At 35.6% G+C, this 24,562-nt stretch overlaps 1 protein-coding gene across 1 annotated transcript in view; it reads right to left on the bottom strand.

The window, feature by feature from the left end:
* Window positions 1-24,562, bottom strand: part of LOC105388445 — a 71,095-nt gene that overhangs the window by 11,958 nt on the left and 34,575 nt on the right. Inside the window, exon 3 of the mRNA XM_048627648.1 lies at window positions 462-623. Coding sequence (XP_048483605.1) covers window positions 462-565 — 104 coding nt within the window. The 5' untranslated portion in view covers window positions 566-623. The remainder of the gene's footprint in view (window positions 1-461; window positions 624-24,562) is intronic.

Here is a 24,562-nt window from a genome sequence, read left to right as displayed (position 1 = left end):
AACCCTCACCTTCTTCTTCTTCTTCTTGCATTTGTCAAGGAAGTAAATATCTCTCTCATACAGGGTGTTGCAGAATTGGTATACTAAGCCGAAACCTACATGTGCAGCATGGTACCTATATCTAAGCCCGAAACTCAAAATCTGAATTTGGAAATTCGCGAAAAAAATAATTAATTTTCCATAGTAAAAAGTCACGTGACCAACAAAGTTTCTATGGAAAATGTTTTTTTTTTCGCGAATTTGCAAATTCTGATTTCAGTTTCAGGCTTAGATATACCATGCTGCACATGTAGGTTTCGGCTTAGTATACCCTTTTTTCAACACCCTGTATATCCTGGTTATCTACCGAGTAGAGTGGCGAGACAGTATCCTCGGTTGAGCACTTGTTACATTGCTAGCTGGTAGGTGTAATCAGGGTATTTGCGCTTGTACTGCGTCTTCTCTATCACCCTTCAACAAACAACTCACTGGTCAAAGTGAAGGTGTCTCCCGCGTCCCGCCTGGTGACGTCCCCGAGCCGCTGCGCCGCCACTGCCGAGAGCAGCAGCAGAAGGAGCGAGGCCATGTCAGCCCGCGGCCCCTCCCCACCCGCTCGCACCCGCCGCGCACATCGCTCTCACACGCTGGAAGGAAAGAGACGGTTGTATAATCACTGTTGCGCAGGACAGGGGTGAGGATAGAAGATGATGGAGAGGGTATGAACTTTGGTCAGGGACTTATGCCAGATTTGTTTGTGATCTAAATAACTCTGATACAAATTTTGGCAGAAGACGGAAGTGTATATTTCTAACCGGCCAATAATCGAGCCGATCTATTTCCTAAATCAAAAGAGCCAAGTTCACTTTGACCTCCGACCTTATTGAATATGAAATGAATATGATCAAATTAATGATAAATCATCAAAGCGCAGTGAGTTTAATTTATTGAGCGGTATGTTTTAAATAAGTTTCTTGATATGAAAGTGTATTGCAGATAACACAAATAGTTTTGCATAGCGTAACTAATAAGCTAATCCGATTGTTTGAACATAGCACATTAGCTTACTTTTATGACATCTGAATAAAATTGCCTCCTAGAAGAAAACCTTACTCGATCGCGATAAAATACGCCTCTTAGTGAAAGCTTCTGTTGGCGCTCTGTAAAAATTCATTGTCTTTGATAATTCAATTTCACTCGGTTCTCATGATTTCCTCTGTTCTCTTTTACATGTGCCGTGTAGAGAAATCGATATCGCAACATCTTTAAAGATTCTTCTCCCGTAATGGTTAGTGATTTAACGCTCCGTTTAGTGTCATAATAAGTGGGATGACGAAATTCCGAAGATATTTTATAGAATTTACTTCCGCTGATTTTAAATTAGTATCTCACTATCTTGCATATCCTTTTTTAGTTATCTACGTTGTGAGGTTTTTAGGTAGTGGTAGTATGTAAATAAGTATTTCCACTGCCGAAATAGTTATGTAAACGATACTTTCATGATACATTTTACTTTAGTCATACTCTGAAGTTTCTTTGGAAACTTAAGCTTGTTTAATTTAAACTTTGCTTTATCATCAGTCATGTTCACCAAATGTTGACACACGGCACGCGTCTAGGAGTTGACTCAGTGATTCCGTGTTTTACTCAAATCTTAGTAGTGTTTGCGTAACTGTCCCATGTCAATAGTCGCGCTCTAAAACTTAAGTTTTAAATATTATCGGACTGTCGACAGTTTCCCCAGTTTAGTGACATTTGTGAGCACACTCGGCCAGCCGGGTCGGTGGGCGGCCACACGGCTCGACACCACAGACCTTAGCAAAGGGAGGGACCAGTGTAGCAAGACCCACGTGGATCGAGTCATTTTGTATGAAAAAGCTTAAGAAATACCTACGTCTTTATGGCTCTCAAATTCTCAACTAGCATATTATGCATATTATTCTATAATAATATGATATAGTTATATTACGCTATCGAAGAAATAGTGGTGTAAAGACACGTAAAAGTTACAATATTTTCTGATTACTTTAACCGATTTAAAATGACTTCAATCTAGGAACATGGCACTTACGTACTGTACTTAAACCGACAGTTTCACAGTACGTAAGTGGCATTTTAAGTACCAACCTCTAAACGTCCAGCGTGGTAGAGATATTAACATTTTTAGACCTTTACATAAAGTTCATAATAACAGACCTTGCGATTATCGAATTTTGATCAAGTTCCCACGGACAATGAAAAAGTTCCAGTGAGAAAAGCACCAAGTTAATACTAAACGGAAAAAACTAATTTAACGACATATTCTGCAATATTTTAGTACAATTAACGGTCCATCAGAATATTACCAACTAAAAACGTAAATATTTTGTTCAAATTAAAAAATTGGGGCCGTTTGGTGTCAGCAATTTGCAAGTGGAACTATGTCATAGTTGCCCGTGAGTGTATAATGTATTGTTTAAATGTCTGGATGTCTTAGAATGACCCCTTACTGTATAATCAATAAGTATTAGATAATAATTATTTTCATACTAGTCTGTGCAATGGCTAACACAATAGGTATTGCTTGTGTCAAAGTAAACTTGTCTTCTCATGCAAATAATGAGGCATGAAATCTGTCGCCACAATCCTAAACTTCGTAGGAACAATATATTTATGTAAGTATTTAAACTGTATTTAGTTTTCCAAATAGTTTCTCAAGTAAGCAGATGTGGTTCGGTTATAATAGCATAAGTTAAGTAGAAGGTAGATTACCTACCAATCTCAAAATCTCAAACAATATGCGTTATCAATAGTTTGTGTAATAATCTACTTGATACTATTTAGATACTATTAGTACTTATATTTTGAAAATACCAATGCATAGTTTAATTTCGCGGCTGATATCAAACGACAAATAAAAGTAAGATGTATCTTTGAGACGCAAAAAACAATACCAAATAGATTTAGATTTCTGTAAGTGACTTGATAAACTTCCAACAAAACACGAAACCACAACCAGTCTGCACGTAATGAATTATTGCTTTGGCTGCTTTTGTTATCTACTGAGATATAAAACTTTATTGGTACTCAAAACACGAAATAGTTTTTGCGTCTTCGTGTATTTGCAATCTCAATTGCTTTTTGATCGCCTTTTTCAAAACTAGTACCTTCTTACCTACTGTATGTGTTAATTATAATCCTATGCTTCAGTGGGTACCTAGTATTGACAAAAGGAGGCGATGACCTGCTCCACCTATCCAAGATCCCATTTATTGTATGTGCCTTATTCAGTCTGTGCAAATATTTATTTTCTAATCGAAATCAATCCGGCAGTGATTGATTCGAATGAATAAAATAATATATTTGATAGCTCATTATGCCATTAATACATTATTAACTTGCACATTTTGTCCTCTCATGTATTTTAATTTGCTCACAAGTCTAGACTAGAGCTAGCTGGTATCGTGGCGTGGGATCGAATGTGGTGCACCTAATTACATATAGCAAATATTGATACTTAAGCCCTAAGGGAAAGCAGGTATAGAAACTAATGCACCTGTGAATGATAGTGGGCCATTGTGGAAGCTAGGCGAGTAGACACATACCTATATTATTATGCCACAAAATATATTTTATTTAGTAGGTAGGTACCTACCTAATATTGTATTGTATTATAGGTAGTTTTGTGAAAATTTAAGTTCTTGGCGTTCGTTGAACTCTTTTGTATGAAAACAATCTCGCTCATATTAACATTAAAGTTTAGATCCACTTATTTATATTAACATTATTCAATTATGTATTTTGATATAAATCTATTTAATTGACATTGTCTAAAATATCGACTATAGCAATAGCTATCCATAAAGCGGTGTGCTCACAGGATGGAGGTCCTACTCCGGGCCCGCCCCGGAAGCGCCGGGCCGGCCGCGCCGGCCGACACAGTCATGCTACCGAGATAACACCTCCGCGGTCAGATGTACCTCTAGTGGGTGAGATGACTCATGCCGGAGCCGGAGTCGCTTTTTACTTCACTTTTGAGTTAAGGAACTTTTTTAAAGAGTGCTACAATTTATGAGTGCGATCCTGCTGCATTGCTAAAGGAAAGGAACTTTACAGTTCAATAATTATTTACCCCCAAATTTCCAACAGTACTGATGAAGACTGTCCATAGACATCGACATAAATCGATAAAAAAGCAAACAAAATATATTTTGCGACATATTTATCTCACTCAGGCCATGTAGCACAGGGCGCTATTAAGAAGTGACAAGAGTTCTCCGTCGCGCTCGCTCTTAGGGCTGCGTGATGTGAGTGAGCGCGATGCAAAACTCTTGTCACGTCTTAAATGTGCCCCGTACTAGCCCTGCAGATAATCCCTCATACAAAAGAATTGAACGCGCACCAAGAACTTACATTTCCAAAATGGCCGGGGGTTTATTTCAATAACAAACGGCACAGAGTCCGCAGGTCTCCGGAAACTCAAATTGCTCGGACCCCGGGCCACTGACGGTTCTACGTGTAATAGCCCGTGGTTATTTGCGACTAATGTTTGCCCCGTCTATGTATTTAGTTCTACTCATTAGTGACAAGGGATTTGGTTCCTAGAACTCTGGGCTGCGAGCTAAACCTAGAAATAGGTTGAAATAAGTTACTACAAATAGACAAACGAAGGTAATCATAGCTTTTATAAAGTTTTGAAATGATGTAGGTATCATGAGTTATTTCTAGAATCGGTAAATTTCGTAACTGTAGTGTTACCTACCTTACAAAGTGAATTCAAGTACAGTGTAAACTCCATATAACGACACTGAAGGGACTGTGCGTTTTATGGCGTTATAGAGAATTGACGTTAAATGGAGAGAAGAAAAAAAAACAATCCATGATCCCTACTTATTAGTCATGGTCAAGCAAGATTAGTCTACACGTGCAAGCAATCCCAATTTGTAAACAAAAGAACGAATTTCTTAGAAAGTTCGGTACGCGGGATGCCCACAGTCGAGTTTATTGCAAGCTAGGATAATAAAGCGACAAAAAAACATACACAGCTGTGCAGTTTTAACTAAAATCAGCAACTTAAAAGGTACTTGTTACTCAATTGTTGTCGTTATTGAGAGTGGGTGTAATGCTAAGTAAAGTGTATCATTGTATGGAAGACAAGCAAAACCGAGTGACGTTACATGGAGTTTACACTGTAATTTGTACCTAAGCTTAAATTCTATACTTGCATACGTATGCATCTGTAGCATACGTACCAACGCGACGGCGCCGACAAAGCTAAGATAGGGAATACGCTTAGATTTCATAGTTCCCACAGATAATCCCTTAAAAGCCTCGCATATATCTTTTGGTGCACGGAAAATGCATGCTTAAACATGACACATCCTACAACAAGACAGATTATCCAGGCCCACTCTACGTCGGTGGTAGATCAAGTAGCGAGAACACAATTTGTCAATGTACAGAGCCTTCGAGGCCCTATGCATCATTTGAGTTGCAAATTACCTAGTTACATTTAGAACGGCTAACTACTTCCTAACCTAGGCTAGTGTCGTGGTATGCCCTAATTGCCTTGTTTACAGGCCCGATCATTAGCTTTAGCTTATGAAGTTATGAAGATGTGTGATTTGATTAATAACTTCTTGTCTTATGAGCCTGTTATGAATGCCAGTTTTCTTTATCTAGCGCTGGTCTTTAATAAAGAGATATTCTAGCTTTTCAATATTAATACTAGTCGTATAATAAGAACGTACTTAAATTTAATGTTTTGAAGGTAGATTCATAATCGATTATTGACAAAAATAGGAAATATTTTTTGCAATTATTTTCATTTTTAGGGTTCCGTAGCCAAAATGGCAAAAACGGAACCCTTATAGTTTCGTCATGTCCGTCTGTCCGTCTGTCCGTCTGTCCGTCTGTCCGTCTGTCACAGCCGATTTACTCGGAAACTATAAGTACTACAGTGATGAAATTTGATGGGAATATGTGTTGTATGAACCGCTACAAAAATATGACACTAAATAGTAAAAAAAAGAATTGGGGGTGGGGCCCCCCATACATGTAACTGAGGGATGAAATTTTTTTTTTCGATGTACATACCCGTGTGGGGTATCAATGGAAAGGTCTTTTAAAATGATATAAAGTTTTCTAAAAAACATTTTTCTTAAAGTGAACGGTTTTTGAGATATCAGCTCTCAAAGTCGTAAAAAGTATGTCCCCCCCCCTCTATTTTTATAACTACGAGGTATAAAATTCTAAAAAAAATAGAGGTGATGCATGCTAATTAACTCTTTCAACGATTTTTGGTTTGATCAAAGTATCTCTTATAGTTTTTGAGATAGGTTGATTTAACTGTAATTTTGCTGCTACGGAACCCTTTGTGCGCGAGCCCGACTCGCACTTGGCCGGTTTTTATTCAATTATTTAGTCCATGATAACACTTCAAAAAACGCAAGGAGACATGTTTTTTTATACCATACCTACTTCTGCGCATACTTATACTAGGCATGAGTTAATTCTGTGTAGGTATATTTAGAAAAATATAAGATATCAGTTCCTCAAGATTATGTTGCGTTAATGCTTCTATCTACCGAACCTTATCTTACTATTAATTAACGACATAATATTTGCAGGCGGGTTTCCTTAATAAAACGCCCATAAACTTAAAATTAATAGGGACATTAAATTTATCTTCGACTCTTTAAAATCTCGATACAAATTGAGACAATTCCGTACGTGCCATCGTAAAAAATATCTGTCACCAGAAACACAAAAAAAACATCAGGAAATTTGCAGGTTTTTTTTTACCTCATTCTTAAATTAAGTATATAAATATGGGATGGGCATGTCTTTTTCATTGTTTGCAATCTTCTTAGCGTTGGTTATCGTGGTAACAGGATTGGCCATCCCGAACAGGGTGCGTTGAATTGTATTATGTAAGTATATGGAACAGTTACAGCACTCGAGGAGGCTGTTTTCGTGCACACGACATCTTTTAAATATAGAATTACCTATACGTTTTTCATTAATAAAACAGTATGCATATAAATAAGTGTAAAAAATGCAACAGGAAGTATGCATCATTAATGTTAATGTAAGCAAAAAGCTAATGTAGGTAGGTACAGTAACTATCTTCTAAGTACCATCAATTTAGACGAAGGAGTGACAAATCATCAGTGAAAATGACAACGGTAGTTATGATTTAAAACCAATCAATCAATTCGGAACCGACTAGACAATAGTTGATAAAAGTAATTAAAATCAATCAAATTACAGACGAAAATAACGCTAGTCTGTGTAGTCAAACTTATGCAGTTACAGTCATCGAAATATAATAGACCCGTTTGGACAGCTCCAAAATGTATGGGATGACAGATGATGTCAAAACTAAATCATGAAAAATCTTAACAATATGTTACTTTTGGTGCTTTAAAATTTCTTTTTTCTTTCGGCCTTTAAATAATAAGCCAGATTATGTGTCTTTTTAACCGACTTCAAAAAAAGGAGGAGGTTCTCAATTCGTCGGGATCTTTTTTTTTTTTTTTATATTTTTTTTTATGTATGTTCACCGATTACTCCGCTGTTTATGAACCGATTTTGAAAATTCTTTTTTTGTTGTATTGGGTTGAGCTCTCAGGTGGTCCCATTTTTTTTTCAGAATTTTATCTCACCCCCAAGGGTGGGTAAAGGGGTAAAAACAGGGTATGAATTTCCATTTTGGGCACATATTAACCGATTCTAATGAAATTAAGAACGTAAATATAGTTCTTATAACAAAAAAATATGATGGTGACCTTGAGCTGATCTGATGATGGAAACGGAAGGCAGTCAGGGGAACTCCTCAACGGTATATAGCAACTACCTACTTCGTGTTTAGGCTTGAATGATTCGTATTGATTAGTAGGACTTTTTGGTATCATTTGCACCTTACTTTTGATTGAAAATTATTACAAATAAACTAAAAACTATTAAATAAAATAATAATTAAAAAAATTAAAAAACCGACTTCAAAAAACCACTAAAATGTAAGAAATAATTTAAGGTTTACACAAATTCTACTCGTATGAGACAGTACAAATATACCTAAGCAGGAACTGTTCTTTTTTGAAGTTGGTGCCATATTTCTTCAGATTACTTTGTCACCGCACCAACATCAAAAAAGAACAGTTCCTGCTTAGGTATATTTGTACTGTCTCATACGAGTAGAATTTGTGTAAACCTTAAATTATTTCTTACATTTTAGTGGTTTTTTGAAGTCGGTTTTTTAATTTTTTTAATTATTATTTTATTATGTTTTTCATCAAGTAAATCAAGAGTTAATAGCAAATGTCTGTAGTTGTCCAAACGGGCCTATTATATTTCAACGACTGTAGACATGAACAAAGTAAAAAAATAAGTCTTTGCGTTTGCGCTGTAGTTTCATTCCAAACTTGCTTTTGGAAACAGTTTTAAAACATGTAGAGTCTTTACAGCGACAGCGATTGTTATCCGGGCAGACGTTTTATTAAATTGAAACAGCTTCCGTATGTAGCTACTCTTACTTTTACCATACATGTAATTGTTTCGTTCAAGATCCACAGTCATATCAATAATTAGGTAAGTACCTATAGGATAGGGGCTATTGTGAATTCCCAAGATTATTATTTGCATGTTTATTTAACAGTGTGACGCAGCGTGTGAATGTGCCATCGTGACGTGGATCCAGGCCGCTTGTCAATAGCTTGTGGAGTTCAGCACCTGAAGAAGTTCCCATCGCTTAGTACCACACCAAAAATGGTCTAGCAACACTTAATGAACGGTAATAAAACCTATTTTTGATCGTGCGGCGTCCGCTTCGCACGGAGTCGATAGTTCGCGAAGTCCAACGAGGTATCGTCCAATTATGTTTCGCTATTTTGTCGATGATGGGAATACGCTCCCGCGAAATTATCGACTAAACGGCTGCGCGGGCGCTACATATGATACTTTTTAAAGATCTCAATCGCCATCCGATAAAACAACGTCATTTACAAAATTTATCGATTTAAAGAAGGGACTACTTGAAGAAGAAACGGTTTGGGCACACGCCGTAAAAGTATATTGACACGTTAATTCGCCGTATTTCTTACCAATCAATAAAATGTTAAGACATAAAAGGGAAATTAAATAAATTTGCTGTAATAAATGTACAAATACACATTCAGGGAGGCTGGTAAAATTATTTTATGGTTGTTTAACATTTTGTCGATTTTGTCAGAGCACGCCGTTAAACTAAATACACGTCAACAAACACCTTACTGCTCAATATACTCGTAAATTTTAAATTTTGACAATAAAAAAATACCAATTTTTATCTGGTAACATACATTTTATTTTGCATACAGAAGTCACGTAAAATAAGATATCACCAATAAAAAAATATTATGGAGTTATTTTATTTAAGGAGGAGTTGTTTTATTTAATATTTTTATCATGGTGTAATTTACACAATTATTTCCAATCATTTACTTGACATCATCAAAGGTTAACTGGTAGAGAATGTTTCTAGCATCAAGTTCGGCTTTGTATAATTTTATTTTATGGGCTTTAAGAATTTTATAACAATAATTCATACATACCTAACATACCTTACTTATACTTTTTAACTTTATTCCACAATCTCACAAATTTTTGGGCAGGACCTAGATTTATTCTCAAACGGGTTTTTTATTACTGTTCTGTTACACTTGTAAATGCGGTGTGGTCTGGTAACATGACAAAAGAATGTGTTAAGTGTGTACAAACATCGTCGACAATGACCATCGTTAAGCGTACGGTCAACGGTCACATACAAAATACCGACACCTATAAATTATCCCGGATCTCAAATAGAAAAAAGTTGTTTGGGCAGTTCTTCTTTTTAACCTACATAACTGTGTCTCCACCAGTTGTGAGGAAAATATCATGAGTTTTACAAATATTTATTTATTTATTTATATTTCAACGTGCATTGTACTAAAAACACAACGGCTTTGAACGTTTACAAAAATATAATTTATATTTTTGTATTTAAAATTACGTAACAGAGTGGTAAATCCGCGTGACAGAGGTGTATTTCATACGAATCTTGGCTGTCTCCTGCCACTTCATCCTGCGTGTATTTCATAATGTTAGGAAAAAAATATATGACGAGATAAAATATTAAATTTTATTTAAACTCCAGAAGATATTACTTATTTAGTAAAACAAAATATATATTTTTAAAATATTTCTGAAATATTTTAAAAAATTGTTGAAAAATTGTCTCTCACTACCCAATGTTTTAGTAGTTACACTCTGTCACGTAGGTTGCCATTTAAAATATTTGTTTGAGCCACTCGTCCTTATTGCCATCGATCAGAGTTTAAGGTCTCCTTTTCCCCCTTGGTAAGATTTTCCCTTAGAGATCCAGACACCGCGTATCGGCCACCCGCAAAGTGTGACAGGAGGTGCGTGTGTTTATTCGGCGACAGCTTCGTCACGTAGGTAATTGTTAAAATAAAATATATTTAAATTATTATTTTGTTATTTACTCATTGGTAATAACGATTACTTTGCAATCAACATGTGAATAATACATTTGATGTTATTGTTTAAATACTATTCGACTTTGCAATACATTTTACCCCTCTGTCACACGACAAATCTGTCACATTCTTACCAAACACTCCAACCTGAGGATATTCATCAACGAAAAATTGAAGAGAAACTACACGTTTTGGTTAAAGTACGAAGCGAAAGGAACGTCCAATACACTTGCGCTGCAGTAATAAAAAGTTTCGTTAGTGAAAAAGGTGATTTCGTGCTATTGTTCTCAAGAACAGACGATGAATGTGGTAGACTGTTTAATATGGTGGAGATTGATTTATCGGATGTTTGATGATTACATTAAAGTCCTTCCAGTTAAGTTAATTAAAAAAGGAAAAAAAATAGTTTTTCAAGTTCTAAGAGCCACTTCTGTACTTTCGAAATATGGCTGATTAAAACTTTAAGAAATTACGTAATTTTTCGTTATATTACTTAAATTTAAGTTTGTCGAAAATATTATTTGTGCAGATAAACATTAATTTATGTAGTGGGAACAAATTTGTCCTTTAAGTTCCTGAAATACGGATATTTCAGTCTCCAGAGGTTCTCAAGTGTGATTTTAATTAGTTATACTAATTATAAAGATATCTCCAGTTAATTCTTTGACTAAATTGAAACCATAATGATTTATATGTAAGTTACTAAATTATTCTTATTAAATAAAACTGTTTTATTCCAAAACCCTGCCTAATATTTAATAGAATAACAACTCTGTCACATCGTTTACCACTTTGTAACGATTGGTGTCTCCTGGTAGTCAACTTATTTTTGGTCGTTTATATGTTATGTTATAAATAGTACAACTTTGGAAAAATCATATTAAATTTAGTCATTGATGTTAACGTCTATGCTGTTAATTTTTTACTGTAATTAGCAGCGAAAAAATATTTATAACAAAAACAAGCTTCATTTTAGCTGAAATTGTGACAGAGTGGTAATAACTACTTAATAAATATTTTGTTATTACTAAAAATCCATTCCTTCATATGTTTTCTAAAATGGTATTTTGTTTATTAGCGTATCAAAAAAGTTTCATTTCAAACGACGAAGACTATCTCGTTAAAAAAAAATAAAAGATAATGTGACGAAGGTGTAATTTTTTGGGCCTTATCCACGTATTATGTTCTTAAAATATTGAAAAAATAGGTAAACTACGCGGCCAACCACCTTTTTCGATAGAATAGACATGAAGCTATCATAAAAATGATAAGAGTTCACCAAAAAGCTATAGTTTTTTTTTTCGAATTTGGGATAATTTTTTACTCATTATGCAGGTTAAAAAGAAGAACTGCCCGTTTAATAAAAATTTACAGAAAATAAGTAAGTAGTTTGTTTTTGTACGTTTTCGCAGTTCCGCATTGATCGGAATATAAATTAGACGTAAAAATAGTGCTTGAAGTCACTGTTTTAATCATCATCAAATATCTGCATCCAACGGCATTGTTGTATAACGGCCAGCCGTATTGAATGACATATGATGTCGAATACAATCATAAACGTTGATCCGCCGCATTACAAAGCGGCCCTGTCTTGTAATGTGGCTAGCCGTAATGTAGGTAATACGGCGGATTTAACGATCCGGCTGCGACATATACATACTCGTACATACTTTGTCGATGCCGAAAAGATGCAATCTGGATCTCCTCACTCCCAACATCAAGCATTGATCGAGCGTATAAATTCTTGTCTCTTCTAACTCGAGTTTATTGTTCGAGATAAAAATCATACAGTGCATCAACCGGAATTGCGGGGTCCCTCTATGTTACTAAAAAAGAGGTTTCAAGCCACGACTCTATCTCGTTGTATTAAACGCGCCGATTGCACGACAGAGCGTCTAGTACGGGCTTGCAATATATGTCAACGTTGATAGAAATCGTAAGCACGCCAAACTATTAGTTTCCAAGTTAATTGGTAGTATGAGTTACATTTTTTTATTATAGTTCATGCGATATCGTTTATGCTAAAACTCGATTGTGCGAACTTCACTCTAGATACTTTACCTCTTTCTAGCGCTTGTAAAAAGAAAGGGCAAACACACATGTCATTTTGGCGTCTTGATTTTCGTATATTATATGTCAATGACTCTAACCAAAATATATATGTCAATCAATGTCAATGACTCTAACAAAAACAAACTGAAATTTGGTTTACAAGCTTTTATTTATAAAAATTATAAAATTAAGAATGATCCTCACAAGTGCATCGCAATTCGAAGTACCTAATTGTAGATTTTATGGAAAGGTAAGTACCTACCTACCAATATACTTATTATGTTTACGATAACTTAAGGTAAAATTGTAGGAATAAATAATATTTTACTAGACCTAATCTATTCGTACTATTTACAGGAATGGGGACCTAAACAAGCCTGCCGATGGACCCCACGGCAGGTTAACTGCCATAAATAAATGTCCGTACATGGTGTAGAATCTCCTACGACCTATTCTGCACATGTGGGGAGCCCAAGACGCTCCGTCGTTGGACGAAGCCCAAGATGCCCTGTCGTCGGAAGAAGCCCTGTCGTCGGAAGAAGCCCAATACTTGTTGCCCCACTGAGACCAAGGCAGAGTCCTAGGACAACCCGTCGACGCGTGATTCGTCCGAGGCAGTCAACGCCGCGACGCTATCGTCCTCTCGTGGGGATTTAGGCCATTTATGTAATGGATAACTATATAAGTAATAAATGATTATTTTTAAACATTTATTTTTCATTTCTAAGGGTGCTTACGTAAAGAATCGGGTTCCCTGTATCTACCCGTACCGGTAACTTGATTAGGTATCGCTCACTGAGAAATTTAAAACCGTGAAATGCTCTAGCCCACTCGCTGAAAGATAAACAGCAGGTTACCGGTACAGGTAGATACAGGTAACCAGTATCTCTATGTAAGCACCCTAATGGTGATATACATTGGTTCAGTGCCTGGACGCAGTAAGGCAGATTTCACGACACAGTCGCATTGGACTTGGTTGAAAATAGCGTCCAAGCGGGATCAGTACCAACATAGTACTCTACTGGGTCCAGTCACTGAACCAATATAAACTATCTCTAATAACAAGCACTATTCCTGCCATCATTACTCCGCATTCTTAAGTTTGTGTTAGTTCCTAGTGGTTAATAGGGTTTCCTCTGCCTCTGCAGCCATTCGCCACGCAAAATATGATCGCTGATAGTCACAAATTAAATTCTAACTAGATCCTAACCAACAACAAAAACGCTTCTCACCTACAAATTTTCAGTGAGAGCAACAACTATGAAAGTTTTCGAATTCATTGAAGCTGACTACCTAAGATCTGTCAAACATGTAACTCGTACTACCAAAAAGCTATAATTTACACGTAAACTTATTTCGTTTTTTAAAACTACGATTTGAAATAACTCATACTACCAATTTTAGTTTATGATAGTTTCCGCTAGAGGCGCTGCTTGTAAATGTATGGAAGAAAACTGAAACTATAAACGTTGTGTCAACTATCAACAACCTATACTAGACGTACAGATCTTGTTTGTTCGTTTTTCGTCAGTATAGAATTACCTTTGCTCAAGTTGCATTCAAAACAAATCCGAGAATTATCTAGATCGATCAAGAACATTGTTTGAAGCGCAAAAATGTAACAAGGGTTCGTGGAACTGTCGCAAATGTCTACTAAATTAAGCAAGTAGCTATCCTTTCATTTACAAATAAATTTTATAGACATTAAACATTAGTAAAACCATAGAATAACGAGTTCTATACTACACTGTACTTGTTGTAAAACAGAGTTCCCAAACAATTAACGGTGATTATTGTAGCCTTTTCTTAAATTCTATTTTTGTTTTACCACTTTTACCTAAGGTAAGTACATAATAAAACAAAATAAATGTATTCAAACAAATTTAATGATGTCTATACAAGCGAACCCTACAACAAATCATTACCCTACTCGCTCCTAGCCTGTGAAATTACCTGTATAAACAATCATAACCAGCTAATGTCTTTGGTGGATCATTTGTATCTACCTACACCCTACAAGGCTGGACAGCAGGACTATTCACGACTCTAACTGCTAACTTACTCGATCGAAAATACAACATAATTGTCGATCTAAACTCTAACAATATTTTTTCGACTGTGTGATTTTTTTGAATGACTTATTACAGGAAATTTAACTTTATTTATGGATCTTAATAACTGTCTATACCTATTGAGATTAAGAACGTTATTTAAATTTTTAATACATAACATATACTTCGATTGATGTATAATAGCTACCGAATGTCACAAATTAGGATTTTAATAAACTTTCCAATTCAACAAACAAGTTGCACCAAGCTCAAGAGTAGCCACGGTTCCCCGCTAAGCTCATTTAGGTCTAGAGGGTTACTCCACCTTCAAACAACGAATGTACGAAAGCAGTCATGAAATCCCCACGTCGTCTATTGCCACGAGATAGAGCCTCCGAATCTTCGTCAAGTGGTAGAGTGACCCCCCTTGCCGCCAAACACTGACCCCTTGCTGTGAGGTATACCTAGTGAAGTGAGTAGACGCTGCATATTGTCAAGATAGTCAAGATTACTTGATAGATGACTGTGAGATTCAGACGCGTGGATATCTGATACTGCTAGGCAACACTAGTTAGATATGGAAACAATGCCAAATGCATTTTATATGAAGGCGATTTTATATGATATACTTATACGATTCTGTAGTTTACACCCCAGTATTGTCTATCTTTGATTTGTATTATTTGGCTATATGATTTGGCGTACGGGCTTTAAGCATCAAATTTCAGCTTTATCAAATCACATCCCATTAAAACTGTTAAGTATCTTCCTACCTAATTTATAGGTTAATATAAAAATATATTACCTGTAAAATTTGTACCAGTACCTCTTTAACGGTATGGCTTTTTAGTGTTTTCATTCTTCAGTGATTTACTATTCATTAATGATGGTCGTTAAGCCATTGCTATTATAAGAACACTTTAGAATCAAATAACATTATATTAAACACCTTTTTATGCCTATAAAAATACAGTTTAAATATTAGAAGAGGTTACTTATAAAACGCAATGTAGGTGGGTGGTATCTACTAGAAATAAATAACCTATAATTTAATAATCAACGAAAGAAGCAGTCCGACTATACCACTCAAAATTGAAATGACTGTACTGTACTGTTTTATCGGGATAATTCTCATTGCTGATCCTTATCTTGTATCTAGTATCTCATACGTCATGGTACTAATACTGCAAATTGTATTTCCTACATTTTCGTTTGTAGTAACATTCATACAGTGTTTATTCTTCACTGCCCGTGACTCTGTGACTATATGTCTCTTTCCACTTTTGATACGTTAATAATTAGTCGTTAATACTGTATACATGTACTTATGTAGTGAATACATCCACCCATGGTTCAGTTTATTATTTTTCCCCGCAGCTTCCGCCATTACCTACACACCTATTACTGGCTTCGATCACCGGGGACGTGTATGCATTAGTTCGATTTCTCATTGGAGCAATAAAATCCGAAGCTAATTTCATTTAGATTACGCACGCGTCGACAATTGACGTGACATCATTATGGTACAGTAACGCCCACCCTCCGATCCTTGTAGCGATAGCTTTAAGGACTAGTACAGTACGAACGGCGTCATATCTTGATCGTGCCTTTATTTAAACTGTATCAAGGATCAGAAGTTGCGTTATGTTATCTAAATGCATCGGACAGATGTGCGCTGTCGGAGCAGACCTCGAGTAGAGGTGATGTTTTGAAGTTACATAGGTATTCAAGCAAATTAATGGAAAGCCCTTCCTTATTGCTTTTAATAGTATAAATATTTTACTTCAATAAACATAGACCTCTCTTAAGCAGCACTAATATATACGATAAGACTTTAACTAAAAAAGATCATTAAAAGTTGTCTATTTCGCAGTCTATCCCATTTAATATCCTTATCACAGAGTTTATTGTGACAACACAAGATAAATGACAGCACATTGCTGAGTCTGACATGCATGCGCACGTGCTTCCTACCCGCTCCTATTACGCGGGAAATAAATAACACGACCAACTGTGTCATTATCCGAGACATTAGATCAAATGAAAGACAACATTGAATAATAAGTAGCGAGTTGCAAATATAATGAGGGACTGCGGAATCTGCCCAGCGCCACCTAGGATTTTACGGAGGGTACCGGTTTATTAGACGGCGCTGCCAGTGATGCCAACTGACCAATGGTATATCACGTGCCACATCATCATCATCAGCCCATAATCGTTGCAGGACATAGGCCTCTCCAAAGGAGCGCTACAACATAAGTGTGGTTTGAATTGGTTGAGGATAGAGGTCCTCAGCTGGCGTGAGCTTGGGTGGCTTAATAGCTACTTAGCTAGTCACCCCGTAGGTATTTCACGAATAATGGCCCACCTTAGAGGCTAAATGCGGAAAATCAGCTCACCATGATAGATAGAGGTCCTAGCCTTCCTCATCCAGCCACTACCGGCTGTCTAAGGTCGTCGGATTGTTCACAGCAAGCGTATACAAATAAAACTTATCGTAGAGACCTCTATTACGAATAGAAAATAATCCCTAACATTTACAGTAAATCATCCAGGTAAATTGATAAATAATTTGATTGAAAGATCTGCTTTTGAAAGATAAACGTTATTATTGTTTGGGAATAATAAATGAAACTAAACGATCAAATTGCTACCGAATAATAGTTGTTTTTGTATTGAGTTGGACCATTACGGTCAATTTATATCTGTAAGATCTATTTAAACCAATTTTGGAACTGTTCTGTCGCCTAGAATTATTTGAACATCATCACCATCACTAATATTTCGTATGAAACAGATAAACAGGATGTTAAAAAACATAGTAAGCTGAAAGGAGGTAATAATTTCCCAAAATTCGTAGAACGTAGATGTAGCATTTTTCGAAGTGGTATTTTTGAGCTTAAACTACGAACTCTAACAATCAACTTATTTAAAAATCAATTCATCAATCAAATAAATACTGATTAGTTGAGTGTTTAACGGATTACACAAATACAAAGCGTTTTAATCAAGTGAAGTAGGCATCTAGAGTTCAGGTAACAAAAACTATAATAATATACTTATAATACTTATACTTGTATACCTAGTCCATCATCTCCAAACATTTCTAATGAGTTTCAATTGATGAATATAGAGGTAGGACTCATGATGGTGCGGCACGATAACCACGGCTTTCGATTCGATTTCATAATCAGTCTTACGATTACGACAAAACTAAACACAGATAAAGAAACCATAGAAGTGAATAAACTAACAGATCTGATGTTTAGTGCTATTAAATACCGTATACATTCTGTACCTGAGTCAAATACCATCTCGAACTTTTTTTTTGGTATAAAATATTTTTAACCGTCATTCCAACTTTCTCGTAAGTAATAATTTAAATAGAAAACAGGCTTCTGTTCCTGGACTTTCTGGATAAAGACTACAAAAGGAGAGTGGGCAGTCGGCATAAACATGGAATCTCTGCACTGGAATATTGGATATGGGAGATGAGAATAACACGAATGTTTAAATAATTGGGTAGGTACTTCAGATGGTGTTATGGTAATATACGGTAGGCTCAAGAAGAAGGAGTAACAATATTTCATAGTAAATATCCCCAATGCATGGTGAAAAATATAAAAATATATGTGTATCTTTATGTGATAACGATTAGTCATCAATTGGCAATAATCCAAAGGCCAAAACCATCCATAATTTTTTGACTTTATAAGTAATAATGATTTTTTAAGACTTTATAAAAATGAGTTTGTAGGATAATACAGATTTAAGTATAAAATTGAATGAAATCTGCAAAAAACCGACTTCAAAAAACCACTAAAATGTAAGAAATAATTTAAGGTTTACACAAATTCTACTCGTATGAGACAGTACAAATATACCTAAGCAGGAACTGTTCTTTTTTGATGTTGGTGCGGTGACAAAGTAATGTGAAGAAATATGGCACCAACTTCAAAAAAGAACAGTTCCTGCTTAGGTATATTTGTACTGTCTCATACGAGTAGAATTTGTGTAAACCTTAAATTATTTCTTACATTTTAGTGGTTTTTTGAAGTCGGTTTTTTAATTTTTTTAATTATTATTTTATTTAATAGTTTTTAGTTTATTTGTAATAATTTTCAATCAAAAGTAAGGTGCAAATGATACCAAAATGTCCTACTAATCAATACGAATCATTCAAGCCTAAACACGAAGTAGTTGCTATATACCGTTGAGGAGTTCCCCTGACTGCCTTCCGTTTCCATCATCAGATCAGCTCAAGGTCACCATCATATTTTTTTGTTATAAGAACTATATTTACGTTCTTAATTTCATTAGAATCGGTTAATATGTGCCCAAAATTGAAATTCATACCCTGTTTTTACCCCTTTACCCACCCTTGGGGGTGAGATAAAATTCTGAAAAAAAAATGGGACCACCTGGAAGCTCAACCCAATACAACAAAAAAAGAATTTTCAAAATCGGTTCATAAACGGCGGAGTAATCGGTGAACATACATAAAAAAAAATATTAAAAAAAAAAAAAAAGATCCCGACGAATTGAGAACCTCCTCCTTTTTTTGAAGTCGGTTAAAAAGGAGAAAGACAACCAAAACAGGAAGTAAATGAGAATGAGTTAAATTCACAACTCTCTTGCCACATCCACTCTCATGGAATGTTCCAGCAGCTCGATAAATGAGGTGCTACCAGATTTAACAGCGTGTCACCACTTTAACAAGACCTTCCATCCTCTTAACTCTATCTAAGATTTTAGCTTCCGCGGGTGTCTTTACAAGGTAGTTCTGTAGGTGCCGGCAAAGTTATGGGTACTGTATGCAGCTTAATTGGAACAAGTGTGACATTTCCACGCGCCTTGTATTGTAAGGTCCAACATCTGTCTCAGTGTCGGCGGCTATTTAAAGTAGCCTTTTAGAATTGTAATGTAACTGTTTGGTGGCGTAACTGCGGGTACAAAAGAGGTTCTAGACAAAAGACAATGTGTTTGTTACCTAACTGACGATTATATTGAGGTAATGATAGTGATGACTGCTAAAGAATTTATGTTTCTAATATACTTTCTTGTCAGCACTTTCTTTTACTTTCAATTATATTATTGGTATCCACTAAATTATTTTATTATGTTACGATGCAGCATATAATATTTGGAACTAAGTTGTATTAGAAATGTGAAAGTTATACTTAAATATAACACCCGGCCGTTTTAGTAGTGTCAATTATAATTTATAATCTACTAAATTGGCATGAATGCTTCTTGCTATCCAAAATGTAGTAGCTTCCTATTAAGTGATAAACTATTTAATAAATTAAACTGATTAAATAAATGAATTCTCACAATAATGTTTTTGTAAATACCTAAATACTTTAGATCTTTACAAAACTTTCTAGACGAAATTAATTAACGCATCGCAAGAAAAATCGATTACGGCATCGATAAAAAGGTAATCGAATAATCTACTCGCAGGAGCATTAGTTCTTCAGCTGCTATCAGCTGATTGGATGCTAATGCGGCGCGGGCGCATCATTAGGCTATCTCCGCCATTATCTGCCCGTGATGGATGAAGAATGGGGCGGCGGGGGGTGAAGTGTGGGGGGGAGTCTGCGGGGGATGCAGCTTTATGGTCGGCATCACCGATCTATCAGCCTCAAAGTGTAGGAACGTAGGCGGAAATAGGATCTGGAGTTTATTTTAGTCTGTTTCGTTGCTACAGATACCGGACGGACGGTTGACGGGTTGGGATGACGGTTACATTTGCTAAAACACATTTGATACCTTCTGATGGAGGGTTACTCTAGCTTGACAAATTAACAAACGAGAGCTGTGCTGTAAGAGTATAGCGGTACGTTTAATACAACGACACAGAGTGGTTAATTTTTCGTAAGCTATAGCCCATTATTCCTTGCTTCAGTCACCCTCTCAAAACTGACAAAGTTCTAATTGTACCTATACATATTTTTATACAACTTGGCGCAAATTTAACGGCTTTCTCGGTGAAGGCATAAAAATGTTATTGGTGTTGTACTCACTTGACAAACCAAGTCATAACAGAAGCCAAGTGTGAAAAGACAAGCATCTATAAAAATAAATGTTCCGATTCCGACCATTCCGACAAACACTTGACATTCTAGTTTCCTAATTCTTCTGTCACTTTTTGACGTTGAGAGTAAGAAAAACTTGTGTTCACTAAAGTGGTTGTTATTTCGGACAATTCGTGATCTTTAGAAAACCGGTAGCGGTGCCGGCGACGGTGATAAAGAAATGCACTTGAATGTGTCTTGTGTAAATAATGTCTGTGCATGTCATATTAAAACCATTAAAATTCGTTGCCTTATAAATATGACTTATTTATGAGTAAATTTATGGTAAAATTTGTTACATCTTATTACCTATGTCTTTCTACATCAAATTAATATCCCATGAATCATATTATGTGAAGTGTAAAACCCAGCTACATAACACCGCTAAATGAAAAAAAATCATAACTCCGCCTCCGTTTAAAAGCGTTTTTCTCATAACTGCCTCGTTTGCTCCCTAAGTTAGCATACACTTCACCTTTATAGGTATTATTTTTTATCCTATAACCAAAATGTTTCATAAAGGAGTCAGATAAACGTACATTAAACAATAACCTCTCTTTTGCCTAAGAGGTTAAAAATTACTCTTTATTAGATAATCCGTCTACAATTATATAGGAACGAAAATGCCTCCTGTAATTACATTATAGTAATACCATGTGGCTGGTCACTGTTGGACTGGCATGTTGCGCCTCGTCCAGTCCGCAATGTAACTGTTGCATCTACCGCTAAAACGGACCTCATCTTGATCACAGTTTCAGCAAGTACATTTTGTGCGTAGCTGTCTGCAGCTTGCCTCTGTTTTGATAGGTGTGTTAAGGACCATATTTATTATAAGGCTCTGTTTATTAAAGTAAAACAGATACAAATGCTTCTTAAAATTACTAAGAATTTATTAATCTTCTAACATGTTTGTTACCTATCCAAAAATGTCTACATCAAACCTACACTACATAATTAGCAGAAAACTCAACATAACATACCTAATTAAAATCATTTACACGCAAACGCTCCAATTTCCCAAGCCAAGAGCTTCATCAGCAACAGATGTGAAAGAAACGAGTATTTTGCTGCACAAGACACTACATGATTTCCCTACAATGTTGATAGTGAAAAAAACATAATGACTACTGATCAAGCCGATCACAACGGTAAACAAACAATGGTGCATGTTTTAGACCGTGTGCACGCCACGCCGCCGACTAAAGTGTAACAAAAACCATATGATATGCACTTGGCAACAGTGACACTGCCTTTAGTTCTCTTTTTGTCCAGCCTAAAGCGTCTATCGTAAGGCCTAAGTTGTGTTTTTTTTTTTACTTTTTACTCCCAATTGCCAGTATTATCTTCAGCTAAGGAACCGAAGAGAAAATTGTCCTTACTCAAGTGTTTTTGTCAAGTAACTTTGCCAGTGCGTTCTTTGTTTACTTTGATAACAATACAGAAAAAATATACAGTGAATTAATTTTTATATTTTTTCTGCAATCATTGAATTCAGACAATGAGTACAAAATAATTATTACCAATAGATTTTCAACTATCTTAATTACCTCTCTCTATAATTTGGCATCAGCAGACACTTTATATTGAAAACAGCTCGTCATCAAGCTTAATAAGACGTTAAATGGTGGAATTTCCTAAGTACATTTATGAACTATAGATAGACATAAGTAATGATTTAATCTTTTGATATTATGTGAATGCATTCAAGCTAATTTTACTTAGAAACACGGATATATAATATTCAAGATGTTGAATGTTTTGTTGTTAGTTGTCGATTTAACAATACTTTGTCCAAAAAGAGTTCTAAATTGAAATGCATGTGACGACATATTTGGTCTCCGCGTATTTAGTAATTTATAAATCCTAACTTCCTAACTAATATTATAAATGTGAAAGTAACTGTGTCTGTCTGTCTGTCTGTCTGTCTGTCTGTTACTCTTTCACGCCAAAACTACCGAATGGATTTGAATGAAATTTGGTATACATACGTTCTAGACCCTGGGAAAGAACATAGGCTACTTTTTATCCCGGAATTCCCACGGGAAAACTTTTTAAGGCGAAGCGAAGCGCGCGGGCACAGCTAGTAATATATAAACCAAGTTGAAGATACGATTCATAGTAAGAAATGATATAAAAAGCCATGTATAAAATGAAAAAGCCGTGTTGGCATTCCATTTATGAGCAAGAATGTTGTGTTGATGGAATGCTATCACACGATGTGAGGTTTTTTACTTCCATCAATAAGCCACGTCAAAGCACTTTGTGTCACCCGCTCCTGACAACCTGGCTATGACAAGAATCTTAAATACACTCACGACTCTCACGACCAATGAAAAAGTTCCAGGGGCATATTACTAAATTACTACTTAACGAAAAAAAAATATGAATGATATTGAAGGACATTTAATTGCGCATTACATTACAAATACACAGCATACTTGCGGCACAAGAGGGGCTGTGCAAGGAAGGTACCAAATACCATATACAAATAATTATTTTGGTGGAAGAATGCTCTGTAAACAAATACCCAAATTATATAATGAATTACCGGTTAGTATTAAAAATGAGAAAAAATTATCTTTATTTAAAACATTGTTAAAAAAACATTTACTTAAAACTTATAACGATACTTAAAACTTATTATGATTGAGAGTGGTGCCTTCCTTGCACTGCTCTCTTGACACAGTCAATATATTGTTTATTTTGTTAATTTTTAAATAACAGCTTAATTAAAATGTCACCGCTTACCCACAGTCAAACCAAAACGACTCCTAATATTGCGGACGTAAGCTCTATAGAAATAACCGAAGACGTTGTCCACAAGCTATTGAGTTCAATTGATCCCAATAAATCAGCAGGACCAGATGATCTACCAGCGATATTCCTCATCAAATGCTCAAAGTCGCTATCAGTCCCCATAGCCACTCTATTTAGAAGATCCTTAGCTGAAGGCGTAGTTCCTTTGATCTGGAAATCGGCTTTTATCAGTCCTATTCATAAAAAGGGTCCTAAAAATCAGGTAGACAACTATCGACCTATTTCAAAATTATGTTTAGTAGCAAAAGTATTTGAACGAATAGTCTATAATGAAGTCTACGCTTCACTTAAACTTACTTTTAATCACCAGCAACATGGTTTTTTAAGGCATCGCTCCACCGTTTCTAACCTGGTACTGTTAAATGAGTTTATTAGCAAGGAAATGGAAAGTAACAATAACGTTGATGCAATCTATACTGATTACAGTAAGGCGTTTGACCGCATCGATCACAAAATGCTACTAAAAAAGTTACTTATGGCTGGCATTCGAGGTGATCTGTATCGTTGTTTTTCTTCATACATTTGTAACAGAACTCAGGCAGTAGTACTAAATGGCTATAAATCTTTATGGACAGATATTCCGTCAGGAGTTCCTCAAGGATCATTGTTGGGACCTTTATTGTTCGTTATTTTCATAAATGACATAGATACTTGCTTCTGTTACTCCGACTTTCTCCTCTTTGCGGACGATATGAAAGTATTTAGAGTAGTTAATGACTCTCTAGATTGCTCTTTGCTTCAGGATGACCTTGATAGAGTGGAACAATACTGTCGCCATAACAAATTAGACATCAACGTATCTAAATGCTTTTCTATTACATTTAGTCGGAAAAGAAATATATATTTAAATAGTTACAAGCTGAACCACCAATCAATTTCCAATTGTTCCGAAATAAGAGACCTAGGAGTAACAATGGATTCCAAGCTTATGTTTGATACACATGTTCAAACTATAGTAAAAAAATCCTACAAAGCATTGGGCTTTCTTATTCGCTCCTGTAAAAATTTCAAAATGATGAAGTCCATAAAAATTCTATACTGCTCCCTTGTCAGGAGTAATTTAGAATACGCGAGTCAGGTTTGGAATCCA

Source organism: Plutella xylostella, chromosome 19 (assembly GCF_932276165.1).
Source record: "Plutella xylostella chromosome 19, ilPluXylo3.1, whole genome shotgun sequence".
In the NCBI taxonomy this organism is placed as follows: Eukaryota; Metazoa; Arthropoda; class Insecta; order Lepidoptera; family Plutellidae; genus Plutella; species Plutella xylostella.
The sequence above is the reverse complement of the archived record's forward strand: the minus strand, read 5'-3'. Positions and strand labels throughout refer to the sequence as shown.